Genomic DNA, 16,987 nt, shown 5'->3' on the forward strand with positions numbered 1-16,987 from the left:
CAATCCTACCACCCGGGGACACACCTTATCCCACCCCTTTTGTTCCTGGTACCTTGTATTTCCAAAAGCAGTAAAATCTTGCGCCGGCGTCAACTGTATTAGGCATATTTCGCTGTATCATTTTTCTCAGTTACCAGTTTCCATAATTACTTGCAAATTGGCCCCAGGGATTTATTATTTGTTATTTTTAGGATCATTTCAGCGGAAAAGGCATCTGATTATATGAATATATATTTGCATGACATCTTTCACTTGAGGATCTCTAAGTACTTTGTAGAATATGAATGAACTTCTGCTTGTCTGCAGCGATATTCCTTTTACAGGCAGGACAACAGGAGCAGTGATTAAAAGACATGTCCAAACTCCCAGAGGAAATTTATGCCAAGCACAAGAACACTGGCTTCCAGTTGTGTGCGTTAACTATTAAACCTGTGCTAACACAGACAGCGGGAGGTTGGCTACACAGGCATTAAAGAAAATGCTGATACCGTAATTTGAAATCATTGTCTCTCCCTCCACACTAACAGGTTCAAACACAGATTAGGCTTGGAGAGAAAAAAAAGAAAAAAGGCTGCTTATCGAATACCAAACGGCCCTTTCCTGCTAATAAGCAGCAATGGGGAAGAATGGCAGGGAAAGGCGTGGGGTTACGGCAAGCTCGGCGTATGAACAGACAGGGCTGGGATTTTGCCAGCGTGACTTGCCAAGGCTTTGCCCTTTGTCGCTGTTAAGAAGATCCTATCTCCCAGCTCATTCTTCAAATCAGCTTCCCTTCTTTGCGTTTTTACCTGCCAGGCAGACGCACCAGCAAAATTCATCCAGATGCACTGAAAAACAAACACACGGGAGCCAGCAGATTGGTGTTTCTCTCTTTTATTTAAAAACAGTGCTTCATTACCATTTGCAAAGGGTTAGGAAGGGTTCCCCCCTTGCTTAGAGTTTATAAAAGCCAGCAACATGATCAATAATTTATACACATGGATAGTAATACAAAAAAAAGGAATAAAAGCTAAAGATCTAACTACTCCGACCTTCACAATTCCAGCTACTTGATAATAATAGGAATAACCCAATGAATACTGTATGGTCTGAAAGCTACTATACAATATGATACTTAACGAGGGAGGGCGGGAAGTTAGAGGCTGTCACAAAGCCCTGGGATGCAGATACTGCTTCTCCAGAGTCAGCAGGGAAATGGGACCCTGGGCAAGCAGCTCGGGCGTCCTAGGAAATGATCCAGGGGAAGGGAACGCATCCCACTGGGGACGCATCCTGTTCCCCGGCGGTACCTGGCAATGGGAGGTGCTGGGGAGACCGCGTGAAGGGGCAAGTCCGTCGCTGCCGTTGGAGGTGCTGCGGCATCTCAGCCTCGCACTGAAAATCTCCAAGTCTCAAGTAGATCAGCCTGTGAGGTCAGTAAAATACTCCACCAGCTCCGTATCGCTCTACAGCCCTGGCTCTCATTTGCTATCAGCCCCAGGTTTTAGCTCCAGCTATTTACAAGCAGGATTTATCATATACATATTAAAAAACCAAAACAAAACAAAACAAAAAAAAGGAAAAAAAGAAAAAAAAACCAAACCCAAATCATATCCCCTGGGGTAAAAGAGGATTATTTCGTCACTTGGTAACGCAGCCAAATCAAGCTGCCAAAACTACAACACACGCACACATAAAATACTGTGAACAGAAAAAAAAGAAAAAAAAAAAAGAAACCCAAACAAAACCATGACCAAAACTGAGACTACTAATGTGGGAGGCCTGATTTCTGTAAGGAATTCACTCCTTGGGGAAGCAACAAGCCCCTCCACCAGCAGAGAACTGGGAATCTGGCAAGAGATCTATTGACCCACTTCAGAACGGAAAAAAAAAAAAAAAAAAAAAAGAATAAAAAAGAAAAACCATTCCTAAGATTAACCGGCATTTTGCTGACTGCCAGCCAAATGACTATTCGGGTGGACGGCTTTAGACACCAGCAATCTCCTGGCGAAATCAGGCAAGATTTTTGGCTGATGCGCTCTTGCTCTATACTACGAGTCGAGAGGCAGCGTGGGAAGCTAGTCTCCTGCCCAAGCCCGGACCAGCCGCAGCCCACCGCCCAGAGAGGACGACCGCTGCCCGCGCTTTCAACCACCAGCAAGAAGTTGCCTTCCAGGGTTAGCAGTGGCAACGGAGACGGGACTTGGGACATCCCAAATCCCATTTAGGTTGCCGTCACTGCAGAGGGACGGGGGCTATCCTGCCAACTCCTGGCTAAAGCAAAGCACGATGGGGAGAACCCCAGAGGCTGCTTGAAAAGGGCCCCATTTCACGCTCTGGCTATCAGACTCCTGCTTGCCTTGTTGACTGGAGTTTTCATTGTAGAAGAGAAGTTTACTGGGGTTGGAGGGCGGAGAGGGCAATCAGTAAGGTGGGGATCGGGGGAAGGGGCTTTTCAGACATTAACATCACCAAAAATAGTGTTTTATGCAACAAAGAATCAAGTCTCACTGGTGTATACTACAAAATGTTTGACATTTTCCAAGAGCATGACAAAATAAAAACACAAAGAAGTTTACATTGGATGTTCATCTTGTTCACTAGGTTGGTTTTGTTTTTGTTCCCCCCCCCCCCTATTTTAAAACAGTGCAAACAGGTAACACACTTTTAAAAAAATCACCCCTCTGCACCAAGGTCAGCCTGCCCCTGCCAGGCTGGAGGGTCACTGGCAGCCGGGGGGCTGCCCCGCTGCCCGTGTGCTTTCCCTTTGGAGCCAGACTCAGCAAAAGCGCTCCCCAGAGCTGTTGTTTGGGTTTCCCTTTATTCAATTCCTAGGTGCTCCCCAAACCTGTCCTCCGCTTGCCTCCTTCTTCAGGGCCGGGATGGGAAGATACAGGATAGGGACGGGCTGGGGAAAAACGCGGGTAGGAACCGGGAGGCTCCACTTTGTATTCCCCGCTGCCGAAGCTCTGGGTGCTGGAATTAAAACCCCAGCAGGTAGCGTCTCTTTTCAGGCAAGGAAATGGTTTCATGAACCGTTTCACGACTAGCACTCGAGCCAGCTATTCAGATAACCCTCCTCCTTCAACATCCACACATCTCGGAACGGGTGAGAACAGGGGATATACTTTCACTTCACTTTAGGGACGGGGAAGCGAAGTCTAGAGTAGCGACACGACCGCTCCACACCGACCCTCGAGGATCACCGAGAGAGCCCAGCCCAAAACACACGTCTCGGACTCCTGAGCTAGGGCTCTTTCTCGCTGGGCAAGTCCGCTCTCTCTCGGGCACTGAAACAGCCAAGCCACAGCTATTTTAAAACATGGCTTTGTCTATCTGAACTCAGGACGCACGATCCACAGAACTGCTTAACCCGGGAAAAGCTGGCTATAACAGGCTCATACCGAGCTCCCCGTTGCCTCCGGGTCCCATCATGGCTTTTCTTAGAAAAGCTAACCCACCTGCAACAGTGCAGCCTCCCTAGCACAGGGACAGCAACAACAGTTTCTTAACGTGCTGGGCATCAATATAACTTATTCCCAGTAGAGAATAGGCCATACCAGTAGAAGTCATCTTTGTACCAGCACAACTGTACCCATAAGGAAAGACAGACCAGCACATTAAATAAATCAACTCTTCAATCCAAAATTTTATCAGTATAATATCACGTGCTGGCCAGACGTATTGCAAGACAGTACAAACAGCAACACTTAAACATCTTTTCCTCTACATCAAGAGGAATCCCGGATGCCACCAGCCTAGAAGGTGACAAACAGCAAGCTATCTGCCAGGCTGCCTGTGCGGTTTCCCTCGGAAAGCCAAGCCCTGCTTTGCGAGGGACCTGGGACTGCAGACCCGTCTCGGGGACAAGCACTAGCTGCCATCGGTCAAATAAGCCAGGGCCTAGTTTAATTCATTAAGTGTAATTCATTTTGCATAGGGAGATATAGGCTTTGTCCTCACTTCTTCAGAAGATGGATATAGCCACGGCGTGGCTACTCTGAATGCATCTCAAGCCAGTTCGTAACACGTTTAAGTGAAACCAGAGCTGTTGTTTGCCAAGAGGGAAGGAAGGCTGAAGAGCTCTCCCGCCACGGCACAACACTCACTCGAGAAACCTCGCTGCAAAATCCCAGCTGGCGTGCAAGTTTTTGGGAGGTCTGGTGCTCCGGAGACCTGGAACCAGTGAGCTACCTCCAGCCCCCGGCCACGCAGGAGTCCCAGCATCCCGTCTGCAGCTCACGAGCTGCCTCAGCAGGGATCCTGCAGCACAAACTACGGAGTCGAGGAGACACTGGCTGCTTAATGCACTGGAGGAGGCTGGCAGGGAGCGACCGGAGCAGTCCAGACTCGGATACAGGAGGAATCGGGCTGAATGCTCTAGAGCAGATACTACTCGGAGATCGCAGAGCAGGGGACCACAGCCCTGCAAAGGTTGGGCGCTTCTGCACTAAACCCCTCACATTCCTAATATACTCAGGCGGGCTGAAGCTGCCATGCATAGACTTCTGCTCGGAGGCAGAAATGGGGCTGGCCTCCCTTTTCCCAGAGAGGCCAAGTGGCTGGGGGGGGGATTGCAGGCAGCACTGCCAGGGCAGGGGAGGGCACTCGGAGAAGGAGAACCCAGCTTTTTCAAGGAGCTGCAGTCAGAACCAGCTGAACTGAAAGGTAGGAAAGGGGCAGAGGGCCGAGCAGCAGCTCCTGGCGGGCTCCGCAAGCTGCGCTCCTCTGGCTCGCAGCCTGCAGACCCACTGCACGGGGAACTGCCTGCGGGCAAAGGGAAGGGACAGTCACACTCGGCCCCTCTGCCCACAGGTGGGTAGAGCAAGTCTGGTAGAAGCTTTTGCTGCATCTCAGCTCCAGAAGTCCTCTGGGCTGCCCTGCGGTGGAAATGGCTCCCCTTGAATATGACTATTTCTACCCCAAGTCCTCCCCTCCCCTACCCCAACTCAGGCAGTAAAAGCCCCCCGAACACCCCAAGTCCCCCTCATTTCCTAGATTTTGTGAAAGCCCCAACACCCTGTTCCCCCCTCCCCATTTTCAAGCTAACTAAAATATTTATATACAAACAACAAAAAAATTGTCATAACAGCAACAAACCAAACTTTGGCTTGGAAAAAAAAAAGTTAAAAACCAACAACAAAACCAGAAAGAAAAAAAAAAACAGGTGGCCAACAGGCTGGCAGTTTGGTGTCCCCTTTATCTAGCTATTCCTCCAGAGAATCAATAGCTTCAGGGTCTCTAGCTTAACTAATGGCTTCCCCATCCTTCCCATTTGAGGTGCCTCCTCTCTGCTGCACACAGAGAAACTATGTGTATCCCTGGGGAAGAGCAAAAAAAAAAAAAAGCGTGGTTGTGCGTGGCTGGGCCAGGACACCTCCCCGGGAGCTCTGCTTGTTGACATTGCTTAGTGTTAAATGCAGGAGGTTTCCTATTCTGGTATCAGCGGTGGATGGAGAAGCAGGTGTACGACAGGAGTTGGAGAGGCTCCACCAACAAACCCACGCTCCGAGCAGCCCTTCTGGGGCTGGTGAGCTCACCCCAGTACCGATCGAGGGAGTCGAGGCAGCCTCATAAAACCTCGCTTCTGCATTTCTCTACCATGTGGTTAGAGACCCTGCCTCTGATCACTGGGGTTACTGGGAGCACTCTAGGAGCCAGCAGCTGAGCAGGGGAGGTCTGGAGAGGAGCAACTCCCCATCACGGCACAGCTCACGCAGTCATCTAAAAATGCTAACTTTGAAACACGGCGAAATCACTGTACGTGAGAGCGGAAGGGAGATGGTCTTGGGAGTCGTGGAGCCCTCCCCTAACTAGTCTCTCTGCTTCCAGATCTTCTAATATGTAGTGTCTATATGGACTCAGTGGACCAGGTGCACAACTTTCTATGAGAGGCTGGGCAAAACAGACCCAGGGGCTCCAGCACAACTACGTAAGGGCCTGAAATAGCTTGTGGTGGGAAGTTCCTATGAATTCAGAGCTTGCACAAACTGCTTCTGCCTGCCCTTAAACTCCTGACAGAAACAAAACTACTTCAGGATCACGTTTAGATATCAAAGACCCTCTTCCCCCACACAAACCCACATGCTTGCCCCTTGCCTCAAGCAGCTTATACACGACTTGTTTTTCCTCACTCATGTTATTTGAAACAGGTTACTTGGAGAAGCGCCTAAGCAGCTCAGGACGAACAGGAGGAGAGACCTCGCACGCTGGACCTCGGAGCGCCCGAGCACGGCACGGATGCAGGGTTCTTCTGCTAGCTTTCTTCCTCTGCCAGGCTGCGTGCGCTTCACCTCCGCAAGTTTAGCCGCTTGCTGTCCGCAACAGAGGTACTCTGTGATGCTGCATTGCATCTGCCACTCCTCGAGGAAAGAAGGGGAGGAAAGGGACAGCAAGGGAGAAAGATCTTGAAAAGGAGGAAGGAAAACTAATATAATTACAGCCACCAGCAATGGACAACAATCAGCTAGAGTAAGTTGTGTGTAGGGGGGAAGGATCATCCTCATCAAAAACTCCTTTCAAAGTCTTGTCCCCTATACAGCAGATAACAGCCAAAGTCTTTGGGCAGGTTGAGGAAATCTTCTCTTGCCAAGTCTAAAATCCTGACACTGCTGAAACTGTCCCAACCTGTGCACGTCAGATGGTGATAAAAACGAGGAAAGTCTCTGCATTTCCCCCATTTCCAAATGTAAATGACTATTTCCCACCAGCATTTAGGTCCCAGCCACAGCCAAAGAGTGCTTCCTTCTGCAGACCAGAAACAGGGCAGGTGGAGACTTCTCCCTCACGTCCTCCTGCCTCACAGGTACCAAGCACCAGACCCAGGGAAGTAACTCTGTCTGCGTGTTCCTGATTAATTGCATGATACCAGTTTCTAACAGCTTTCCTTATCGCTAATCGCCTTTTCCGTGATTGGTAGGATAAGCTATGCACCAACATACAGACACGGAAATGCATTATTTTTACCACAGTTAAAAAAACCCCAAAAACAAAAACAAAAAAACAAACAAAAAATGCACAATCTTTGGAACAAAAGAATTAAAGGCAGAAATTTAAAGGAAAAAAAAATACATATTCAAAGAACATAGTGAGGTATAAAAAAGTATTTTCTCTTTTGTTTTTTTTTTGTTTTTCCTCCTCGTCTTGCTATAGAGTTCCTCTACTAGTAAATATTGCAATAGCCAGGCCTCATGAACTGGGGGGGCTGTCCCACTTGCAGGGGGCTCACGTCACTTCAGTAGGGGGCAAATCGGCTGTAGCCACCTCGGTATAAACTCGCCTGTAAAAATTAAATGGAGAAGAAGAGGTTGTTAGGAGGAGAACCGCGAAGAAATACTCAGGACAGCACCCGAATGATCTCGGAAGGACTAACGGACGTGTCCTGGCACTGACCCACCACCATCAGCACTTCTAAGAAGCAAGAGAGAACTTCGCCTGCAAAACCAAAGACATGGCTCAGGAGGACGTGCTCATGGCCAGCCAGCTGGAGATGAAGTTTGGCAAGTCTCGGTCAAAGGGAGTGCAGTACCAGAGAGGGCTCTTGAGTCCTCATCTCTGAGCCAGGCTGCCTTTAGAGATAGCAGAGACCAGGACTTCTAGGATGCTTTTCACCTCACCTTAAGGTAAAGGTCTAAAATAGACACGACGGTCTGGTATCCTAGAAGTACCTGCTTTTCCTTCATCGACCCTAAAGAGAATCCACATGATGAGCTGAGGCTCAAACAGAGGTGCTACGCTACAGATATCTATATTTAGGTGTCTTTTTCTCTGAACACATTTGTATTCCAGCCTTTGCAACAACACAGATACTGCGCTGGCTAGAAGCAGATGGGCAAGCACGCGTTTTCAGCAAGCTGCTGCACTCCCCTCCGATGCCAGCATACCTCATGCCTGCCTTTGCATAACTACTGCTGGCAGGCAGGACACCACATCTTTCCACTACTGGAAGAGGGAACCAAGTGGAGCAGCTTTGCTGCAAGATGTTACAAGAACAACTTATTCCCTTGCTTCCTAGAACTGATTCTCAACATGCAACACGAGCCTTTAAAGTTAACTGAAATGGCAAGAAAGGGTGTCTTGCATCTCTAACTATTGCTGATTTTTGCTCTATGTATCACCTTGATACAGTTCTACTGATTCACCAACAATGTTCTGCCTCCTGGCATTTCTGGTCATTCTTCTACCATCTGCTTTTTACTAGGTGATGTGCAAGACCAAGTAATAACTGGTCTCCTACAACCTGGCTCCCTTCCTAGTGCACACACACAAACATAGGTATGCAGAACAACTGGGAACCCAGCACTGCAGCTGAGGATCTCCTCCCTCAACAAAAACATTTTTCTGGGTGACGTTTCATTACCTGATACCCAGTGAACAGCTGTTCCCCATGCTGGAAATGAGAAAGAGCACAGGAAAGAAAATCCCACTTACCACAGCGCCAACTCCGTAGCTAGCGGCAGGGGCAAGGGCATGGTAAGGATCTGCTGTGTACACCCTGCCATAACTAAAGAGACGAAGAAAAGATATAAAAAAAAAAAAAAGAGAGAGAAAAAAAGTCACTTTGGAGGGGCAGAGAAACAGCTGTCTGACCACAGGCAATGGAAGAAGCAGCATGCCCTTCTACACACATGTATGCGTACATGCACACACATGCACGCAGGCAGCCCCTCTTCGAAGAGATCCTACGGGCATGCTGCCATGCATCGTATGAGATGGGCGAGAGAACGGCCTGCAAGGAGGAATGTGGCAGAAGCCATGAGCTTGACCTGTAGGAAAGAGGTCAGCACCTTCGAAATGACGGCTAGCACATCCCTTACCTCGCGTGATGCAATTTGGGAGGAGAGTGACTGCTGGCGCTAGCGCTACTGGCACGGTAACAGCTGCTAAATGGAAAGCAGTGAGGGATTCTCCAGAATGAGAAGGGAATATAAAATTTAATGGTCTTGCATGTGCTAGGATTAAAACAGGGCCTCGCTGCACAGGAGATGAAAAAATCTCAAGGCAAGCACTCTGATGATGATAATCCTTTGTATCTATACAGAGCCGCACGTTAAAGCATCCTAGAGTACTGTATGAGCTGAGCAATTTTTACTTTATGGATGGGGAGAGAAACGCACCCAGCGATTAAACAACCTGCCCAGAGTCACAGAGCAAGGAGCTGGCAAGGCAAGCCAGGTCTTTTGACTCTGAGGCCGTAACCACACTGCCTCCTCCATGCAGAGAATCACAAGGATAGGGAAGAGGCCAGGATGTGTGCCAGCTCACATACACCGGAGGGCAATACTGCCCGGGAGCAGAGAGACAAACCGTGCATTCAAGTCTTTCATGTTGGGTTGTGCATGCACGTGTGCGCGTGCGAGTGCAAGTAAGACAAAGAAATGGGGAAAGAAATAGAAGTACTGTAATGGATCAATGCTCCTTGAATCCCTGAGCACAGCAAGCTAGCCCCCACGGACACCTCCCCCTTACATACCCATCGCTGTAAGCTGCTGCAGCGGCTGCAGCAGCTGTGGCTGCTGTTGCAGTAGCAGGCTGTGCATATCTGTAGGCTGCGTATCCACCCTGCAGGAGAGAAGAGAACTGACTTTACAGATACCTGTCCACCCATGCAGAGCATAAAAAATAAAATTAAATAAATAAAAAAAAAAGTCACACACATCACAAGGAGAGGAAGTGTTTCAAACTGCATCAGCTCCCATGTCATGTCTATCGCAAGCATCGCCCATTAACTCATGTATATTCCTTTCCTCAGAAGGAAGAGTCTCCCTGGTCCATCACCCCGTTTAGCAGAAGGAATAAACTAAAGCAAGCCTGAGCATGGTTATATCCCTGCAGGAAATTAAATCTGATATGGAAGAACTGAAAACTAGAAGAGAACTGAAATCTTGCATGCAACGTAAATTTTATGTCCCCTTCCTCTTATGCTGGGGAAATCAGGGGTGGGCACTTCTGTGAGGCGTGTATTTTAGAAAGGAGACCATTCAGAGAAATTCCGGCTTTTTTTCCCCCCCTCTATCTCTTTTTTAAGCCTGGGAAACCCAAAAGGTTAGAATTTCATTTGGTCCACATGCGTAGAAGTAGCAATAGCCAGAGAAGCCAAAAAACAATCAGGAAAAGATGGTCAGAGAAGACAATCCCTGGCGGTCTCAGGGCCGGCAATAAGCAAACTGACATTGATACCAACCAGATCATTCTCCCCTCCCTCCATGTAAGAAGGTGTCCTGGTTTCAGCTGGGATGGAGTTAATTTTCTTTCTAGTAGCTGGTATAGTGTTATGTTCTGGATTTAGTATGAGAACAATGTTGGTAACACACTGATGTTTTCAGTTGTTGCTAAGTAGTGTTTAGACCAAGTCAAGGATTTTTCAGCTTCTCATGCCCAGCCAGCAAGAATGCTGGAGGGGGACAAGGAGTTGGGAGGGGACACAGCCAGGGCAGCTGACCCAAACTGGCCAAAGGGGTATTCCATACCATGGGATGTCATGTCCAGTATGTAAACTGTGAGGAGTGGGGCTGGGAGGGATTGCTGCTCGGGAACTAACTGGGCATTGGTCAGCAAGCAGTGAGCAACTGCACTGTGCATCACTTGCTTTGTATATTCCATTTATTATTATTTTTGTCATTTTATTATTGTTATTATTATCATTATTAGTTTCTTCCTTTCTGTTCTATTAAACTGTTCGTATCTCAACCCACGACTTTTACCTTTTTCCTTCCGATTCTCTCCCCCATCCCACTGGGGGGGTCGGGGGGGGGGAGGCATGAGTGAGCGAGCAACTGCATAGGGCTTAGTTGCTGGCTGGGGTTAAACCACAACGGGTCAGGGGAAATGATGCCAGAATGGTCTATATTGCTGCTGCATTTCTGCCCATGCTACACACCTGTACTAAAGGTCTTCAAAATGCTTACGCTGATGAGAGGTAGTTACTAAAAAGGTACTTAGAGCTGGGCTGGCAAAATGTGAATCCTGCCCCAGAGGAAGACCTGCGAGTCTCCTCCTGGAACTCCCACAAGGAGCTCTTGGGGCAGAGGAAGACCTGGCTCAGGCAGGCGGCTCTGCACACCCTGCAGTAACAGAGGACGGAGGGCAGCCGCCTTTCAGACCAGGGGCAAAGGCTGCATGGCAGGCAGCAAAGAGGGCTCTGAAGCCCAGGTTCCATCTTTATTGTACACTTCTGAACGCATTGTTGATAACCTGGGGGGGGCAATGGTAAACGAACTGTGGCTTTGATTTGCTAGAAACACAATGAGCCATAAATAACATCAGAAAAATTCCAGATTGCTTCTGGTTTTTTTTTTTTCCAATTGACATTTCAGAGTTTGAAGGACCAGAAGGCAGACTTACGCTCTTCACCTCCAGAATCAGCTCAACATACTGCTACCACTTCTTCCCTATAGATCTTTTGCGTATATGTAACTAAGAGTACAAGATCAGCTCTACTACAGGACCGTGTGTTTGCTCAGCAGTGCTCGGGTTTGGGCTAGGTAGCTTTTAAATTAGAAGTAATGATTTTTAAATTAATTGTGGTTGCTTTTGTGGGGCCTGTGTTAGTCCCACGAAGGCTTAACATGCTATCCAAAACACGCCTGGGGACCCTTTCCTACTCCAGAGGAGAGGGACTTTCAGCCTCTTCAATCTTCTAGTTAACAGAAGAAAGAGCAACACAAATCTACACCTCTGAAACATCACCACATTGCCCAGAAGAGATGTCATGTTACAGTTTTGCCCTTCTAATCTCATCTAGCTCTTTCGATCCCTGCATTTTGGATTGACGGTTTGGGGAGGTTTAGCTTGGTTTTGGCATGCTATCATTGCACCGCCACTACTCCCACCTCCAAAACATGATGGAGGCGAGAAGAACGAGGTGCAGCCTTAATCCAAATCAAACCTTCTTCAACCTCACCAAATTAAGACAAAACTTCATACCAATGTCATCGTGGCATTCCCTTAAGTCTACAAGCTTCCTGAACTCTTGCTGGGGTCTCGCACAGTGTACGAGGCATTTTTGCCTGGCACTACCCTCCGCAAGGCTGCTGGCTTCAGCGTGTACCCGGATTCCCACTCTGCCCCACACTTGCCAGCCACATTTCAGATCAGAAGCCGTTTCAAATGTGCCTGGCACATACTCTGAACATGACAGCAAGATGCAGTTTGAAACCAAAAAGGGTTATCATGTAATTCTCTTTTAACTCATGTCTCTCGTAAAGGAAAACAAAACCAAACAAAACCAAAACAAAAAAAAGAAGAAGAAAAGAAGGGTTGGAATCAGGTGTGGGAGGGGGGAATGGCGTAACATTTATTAATCAAAATTAAAAACTAAGCATGCTGACATCTGGAGCTAGAACAACCAGCAAAGTCACCACGTTCAGACTCATATTGGCTAGTTCTATCCATCCCAGCATTCTCTTGGGACAGCAGTTCGCCCTAGGCTCTACCACAAGCTCAGTGAAGTACACAGCCTCAAGTACTAGAGCGTGCAGCCACAACAACCTGCTATTACGGAAACAGTCAGTCACCACTGGAGTTAACATTCCAACCTCAACGACTCCCGCAGCCTCCCGCCCTCGCCCCCCAAAATGGCTCCCACCCTAGCCCTGTCCCACACCACAATGTTAATAATTATAACAAGCAATAACCCATCTGTTATATCAGAGAAGGGAACAGAGACTCCACTGAGAGATTTAGAGCGGGATGTTAACATTTCTTCAGTCAACTGCACAACAAACAAAAAAACAGGAGAAATAATTCATTGGAGAAATGAAGTTAAGAAATAGCTGACGTGTATTGCTTTTTAACCATGCACTGATGCAAAATTGAAGCTACTGTTAATTTAAAAAAAAAAAAAAAAAGTCACAGGATAGAGGTACACACGCACAGGCAGACCCGCTGAGCTCAAAGCGGTCTGCAAATTCTACTTGTGTGTACTTCAAATAAAACCAAAAATGGGGATTATAATGGCCATGGTACGTTCCTGTCATAGGAGCAATGAGTGTGGACAGCTGGGGGATTTCTGACACGGGGATGTATTTAGCATGACCAGCAGGTCCAAATACACCAAAACAGGGTGAAGGAAAGAGGAGGGAAGTTGCGACTATTACTCGTTATTTTATAAATGCTTTCACCCAGCTCTGGGACCGGTACACAGCAAAGGAGACACTGTGCAGGTTGCCTTACCCAGCTGATGCTCCTGTTCTCCATAACTCAGGACCCTCCTATAATTCCATCAAAGCTCTGCTCAGCTAATCCAATGCACCAGTTATTTTCTCCTTCTATTCCTGTTCACGCACAACTTTAACTGGTATGCAGAGCTCATCCGTAACCTCAGCTACACAGTCCTACCACCCCTAGTGATTTCTGATGCCACTCACTTTGGGTACTCTAGTAAATATAAACTGTAACAGAGTAGAGCATCTTCAACAAACATGAACAATCGTGTTTCCCAGTAAAAGAAAAAATAATTTAAAAAAAAAAAAAAAAAAGGCCCTTGCTAGCTGCACCACACTCCTCCAGTGCCACAGCCAAACTGCAACAGAAGACACCACTGGGTGGCATAGTCCCTGAAACCCAGGACGGCCGTGCAAACTCCCACTCCATCTATTTAAGTGAAGTGATTCCACAGGGACAGGTTTACCCATCTACGTTCAGTTTTTAAAATCTTTAGCCTCATCTCAAAAGAAATGAGTGTGGCTGAGCTTCTTGCGAAGATGTGAAGTCAGAGACTTTTCTATTGAAGGGACAGTTTAAACACTGCCTCGGATAAGGCAATAGGGGAACTAAGGAAAAGGCTTATGCATTTTTACTGGGCAGTAAGTAACAACCAAAAGGACTGTCTAAATCAAGATTGGTCCTTTCCGGTACAGTCTTCTGGATTGTCTGGGGAGCATGGGAGAGAGATGAATACCACCCTAGATGTTGCTTATCTTAATTCAAGTTCTCTTTCTCTGGATGTCCTGCCAGTGCTGCTGGGGCTGTGCTAAACCCCTTTCCCCATGTGAACGTGTAGCACTTGAGCCTATAGATCTCGACTGTCAAACAACCGTATTTGCTCAGGCATTCACAAAAGCCCAAATTTAAAATGACTCTTCTGTGATGTTATCATCCTTGGCTCATCAATGAAGCAAGAAAATATTTTTTTTTTAAATTCCTTCTTTAACATTAGACAATAGCTTTTTCAATATTGTCATATATTCTCTGAAATAACACAAACACGGCAAAACAACATACACAGGAAGCTGCAATCTCAACTAAAGCAGCGTTCCAATTACTGAGCATGTTAACGTAGATAAATGAGTACTTTAAGACTATACAGTTCAGCTCAAAATAAGTCCATCTTCTTTTCCACTCTTCAGGTCCGTATTAGGTGATCAATCCAATGAGAACACGAGGAAATCCAAAACTGCAGCTTACTATGTCAGTGTATCCTATGATATAAAACTCCCTTTTCTTTTTCCCTTGCCGCCTTAGATGGGCGCACAAAGCATGTTGCCGGCCCTCTTTACTACAAAGAGCCTTTATGCCACTAAGACACAAGCGTTCCCATACCCCTGGAGAAATGTGTAACTCATGGTACTAGACTAGTTAGATACGTTTGACCACCTGCCAGGTTTAGGCAGCGAGCCCGATTTTAGGATCTTGTATTACATGTCGTATCTCAAATGTGTCCTCTCCACCCCCAAACTGCCCTATAACAGAAGTTAAGAAGCAGAAAGGGCTAGAACCATTTCCAGTATTTCTGTATTAGAAGGGTGGCATACGTGCACCAGGAATGAGCATGAATGAATTAAAAGAGGTGACAGGACAACGGTGTCCATTGCAGCAGGTGCTTCTACATGGTAATGGGACAAGCATGACCTTGTTAACCCTTCCATTGAATTTACATTATTATTTTTTTTTTTTTTCAATGAAATGCCACTTGGTGTGAAATCTGGACACACGCCGCCCTGCTACAGCGGGGGCTGGGATCACACGTGAGTCTGCGCTGCCCTAAAAAAGCCTCTGTTCCCATCTCTAATGTGGTGCTGGAATGGTTAGTATAATTCAGTTTTTTCCACTGCAATCCACAATCTGATCGGTTGGCAGGTCACACTGGCACTCCTACCTGAGGTATTTTAGCGCTAATGATTGGTTCCTGTAAGACTATTCTATAACAGAACACAGGAAGAGCAGTTCAAAAAAACACAGCTGTGGAAAGAAACAATCATACAAACAGCCCGCGGCGGGGCTCACCAGCCTTTTCTTTCCAGTGGATGCAAGCACGCTTTTCACAGGCAGGAGCGGTCTTCGCACGGGTGGGTTTGTTTGGGTTTCCCCCCCGCCACCCAGATTGACCCCATTGTAGAAGAAAGATAACCTTTCTTATAATCCGAAATGAAGCCCTCTGCATCCTGGGGCAGGTTGTTTTATGAATTCAGGTGTCTTGCCAGAGTGGGACGCATCCAACAAGAGATGGAATGCCTTCTTCACAGAAGAAATGGCTAGCAGGATGGTTGCCCCAGGAAAGAGAAAAGGAGTGAGGAAGAGGAGGAGGAGGAAAATGAGAAATCGGTGCATAACATGTATGCAGAAAAAGCAGCCCAAACTTGGGACACTTCCCCTTCATCTTGCCTACCACTAACCACTCCCTGCCAGCTCAGCTCCTTTCCACCCTTCCCTGACACAACCCTATGGGCTCAGAAGACCTTAGGGAACCTCAATTTCACCTTCCCCGCAGTCCTAAACAAAGTACCCTCTGCCATCCCTTCCACAACCTGGACAAGCCTTTCACAGCAACCAGAGGGCCAGAAGCACTGCAGTGAAAAGCGTGACAAATCAGTGGGGCACAGGGACACTGTCATCATTCCACCTGTGCCAAGCAAACTAGAAGAGTTAACTTCATGTTAGGATTACGATAACTTTTTCCCTGAGCTCCATCGGAGGGCTCTGGGCAGCAATAACATAGGAAAAAACACCACCGTCTACCTGGGTGAGCCCCCTCTTCTATCGTCCTGCTTTCTGACGGTGAGACCAAAGCCACCAACAGTGAAGTCGTCAGAAGTCCACGTAATGGTTCTGACCTGACTTGGGGGCTTGGTTTTGTGTTACGGGATGCTACTGCACTGCAGCACCACCTGGTTACGGGGATTCTTCATTACTGAAGTCTCTGTCCTTAAAACATGTTAAATAAGCCTCTCCTCCCCACCTGCAATGCAAGCTCTGAAGGAGCTTTATCAAAAGAAATAGGGAGTAACCCTGGACAGTCTTCCCTTTCAACATGACAGCCTCTTATATGCCATACTCGGAGGGAAGAGGGACTAAGCATTGCTCATTTGCTTGCTTACTTGCTGTAGCAAAGTCAGTGGTCTGTAAAGCTGGTGTTTTAGGAGTGAGGTGGGAAAACCCAGAATGCTCTGTAGTCCTTTACACAGTTTTATAAATGAACACTCGACTAGGCAGATCAATTTTTAAAGGACTGCACACACGATAGTATATGTAAGAATGAAGAAATGCACCCAATATCTCTATGCTCAGAGAGCACGTCTTCCAACCACTGTAACTGTGTTAGGAAAAGCGCCTTTACAAGGCTTGACGCTCCGTATAAGCCAACGAAATCCCAAACCTAATTCCATCCATTATCTTGAGTCTAACCCCAGGGTCCTCTTCATAAATGTCAGGAGCAGCACCTTCGAAGGAGCGGGGATGCGAAACCCATGCTGACAACTCTGCTGCTACCCAATACAAACTCCCCCAGTTCCAAAGAGCTATTACCTACAATCCCACGAAAGGGAACTCTGCTAGAGCTAGGCAGGCCACGAGTTGCAATGGCAGTAGTGGACCTGAACATTTTGGCTTCGAAAGGCACATTCCTACCATAGCTGCTCTGCAACAGCTCTCCATCGGAGAGGGAACCGCTTTTCTCACTGGCCAGTCAGAATTCCTCCGTCCACGACCCACCTACGTATACACAGATGCCCTGGAGATTTGCAATATAGCCTGGCTGGGTAGGACAAAGACAATGACAGGACAAAGTCTC

The 16,987-nt window shown here is 47.4% G+C and overlaps 1 protein-coding gene across 12 annotated transcripts in view; it reads right to left on the reverse strand.

The window, feature by feature from the left end:
* Window positions 1–857: 857 nt before the first annotated feature.
* Window positions 858–16,987, reverse strand: part of RBFOX2 (RNA binding fox-1 homolog 2) — a 177,624-nt gene continuing 161,494 nt past the window's right edge. For 7 of the 12 annotated variants that reach the window (XM_052789264.1, XM_052789261.1, XM_052789259.1 and 4 more), the window contains 4 exons: window positions 12,615–12,691; window positions 9,452–9,540; window positions 8,410–8,482; window positions 858–7,258 (listed from right to left, as the gene is read on the reverse strand). In XM_052789264.1, coding sequence (XP_052645224.1) covers window positions 7,204–7,258; window positions 8,410–8,482; window positions 9,452–9,540; window positions 12,615–12,691 — 294 coding nt within the window. In that variant the 3' untranslated portion in view covers window positions 858–7,203. Of the gene's footprint in view, window positions 7,259–8,409; window positions 8,483–9,451; window positions 9,541–12,614; window positions 12,692–15,076; window positions 15,120–16,987 lie in introns of those variants that run through there. The other 5 variants (XM_052789266.1, XM_052789265.1, XM_052789263.1 and 2 more) reach the window with 3 other exon arrangements.

Source organism: Harpia harpyja, chromosome 6 (assembly GCF_026419915.1).
Source record: "Harpia harpyja isolate bHarHar1 chromosome 6, bHarHar1 primary haplotype, whole genome shotgun sequence".
In the NCBI taxonomy this organism is placed as follows: Eukaryota; Metazoa; Chordata; class Aves; order Accipitriformes; family Accipitridae; genus Harpia; species Harpia harpyja.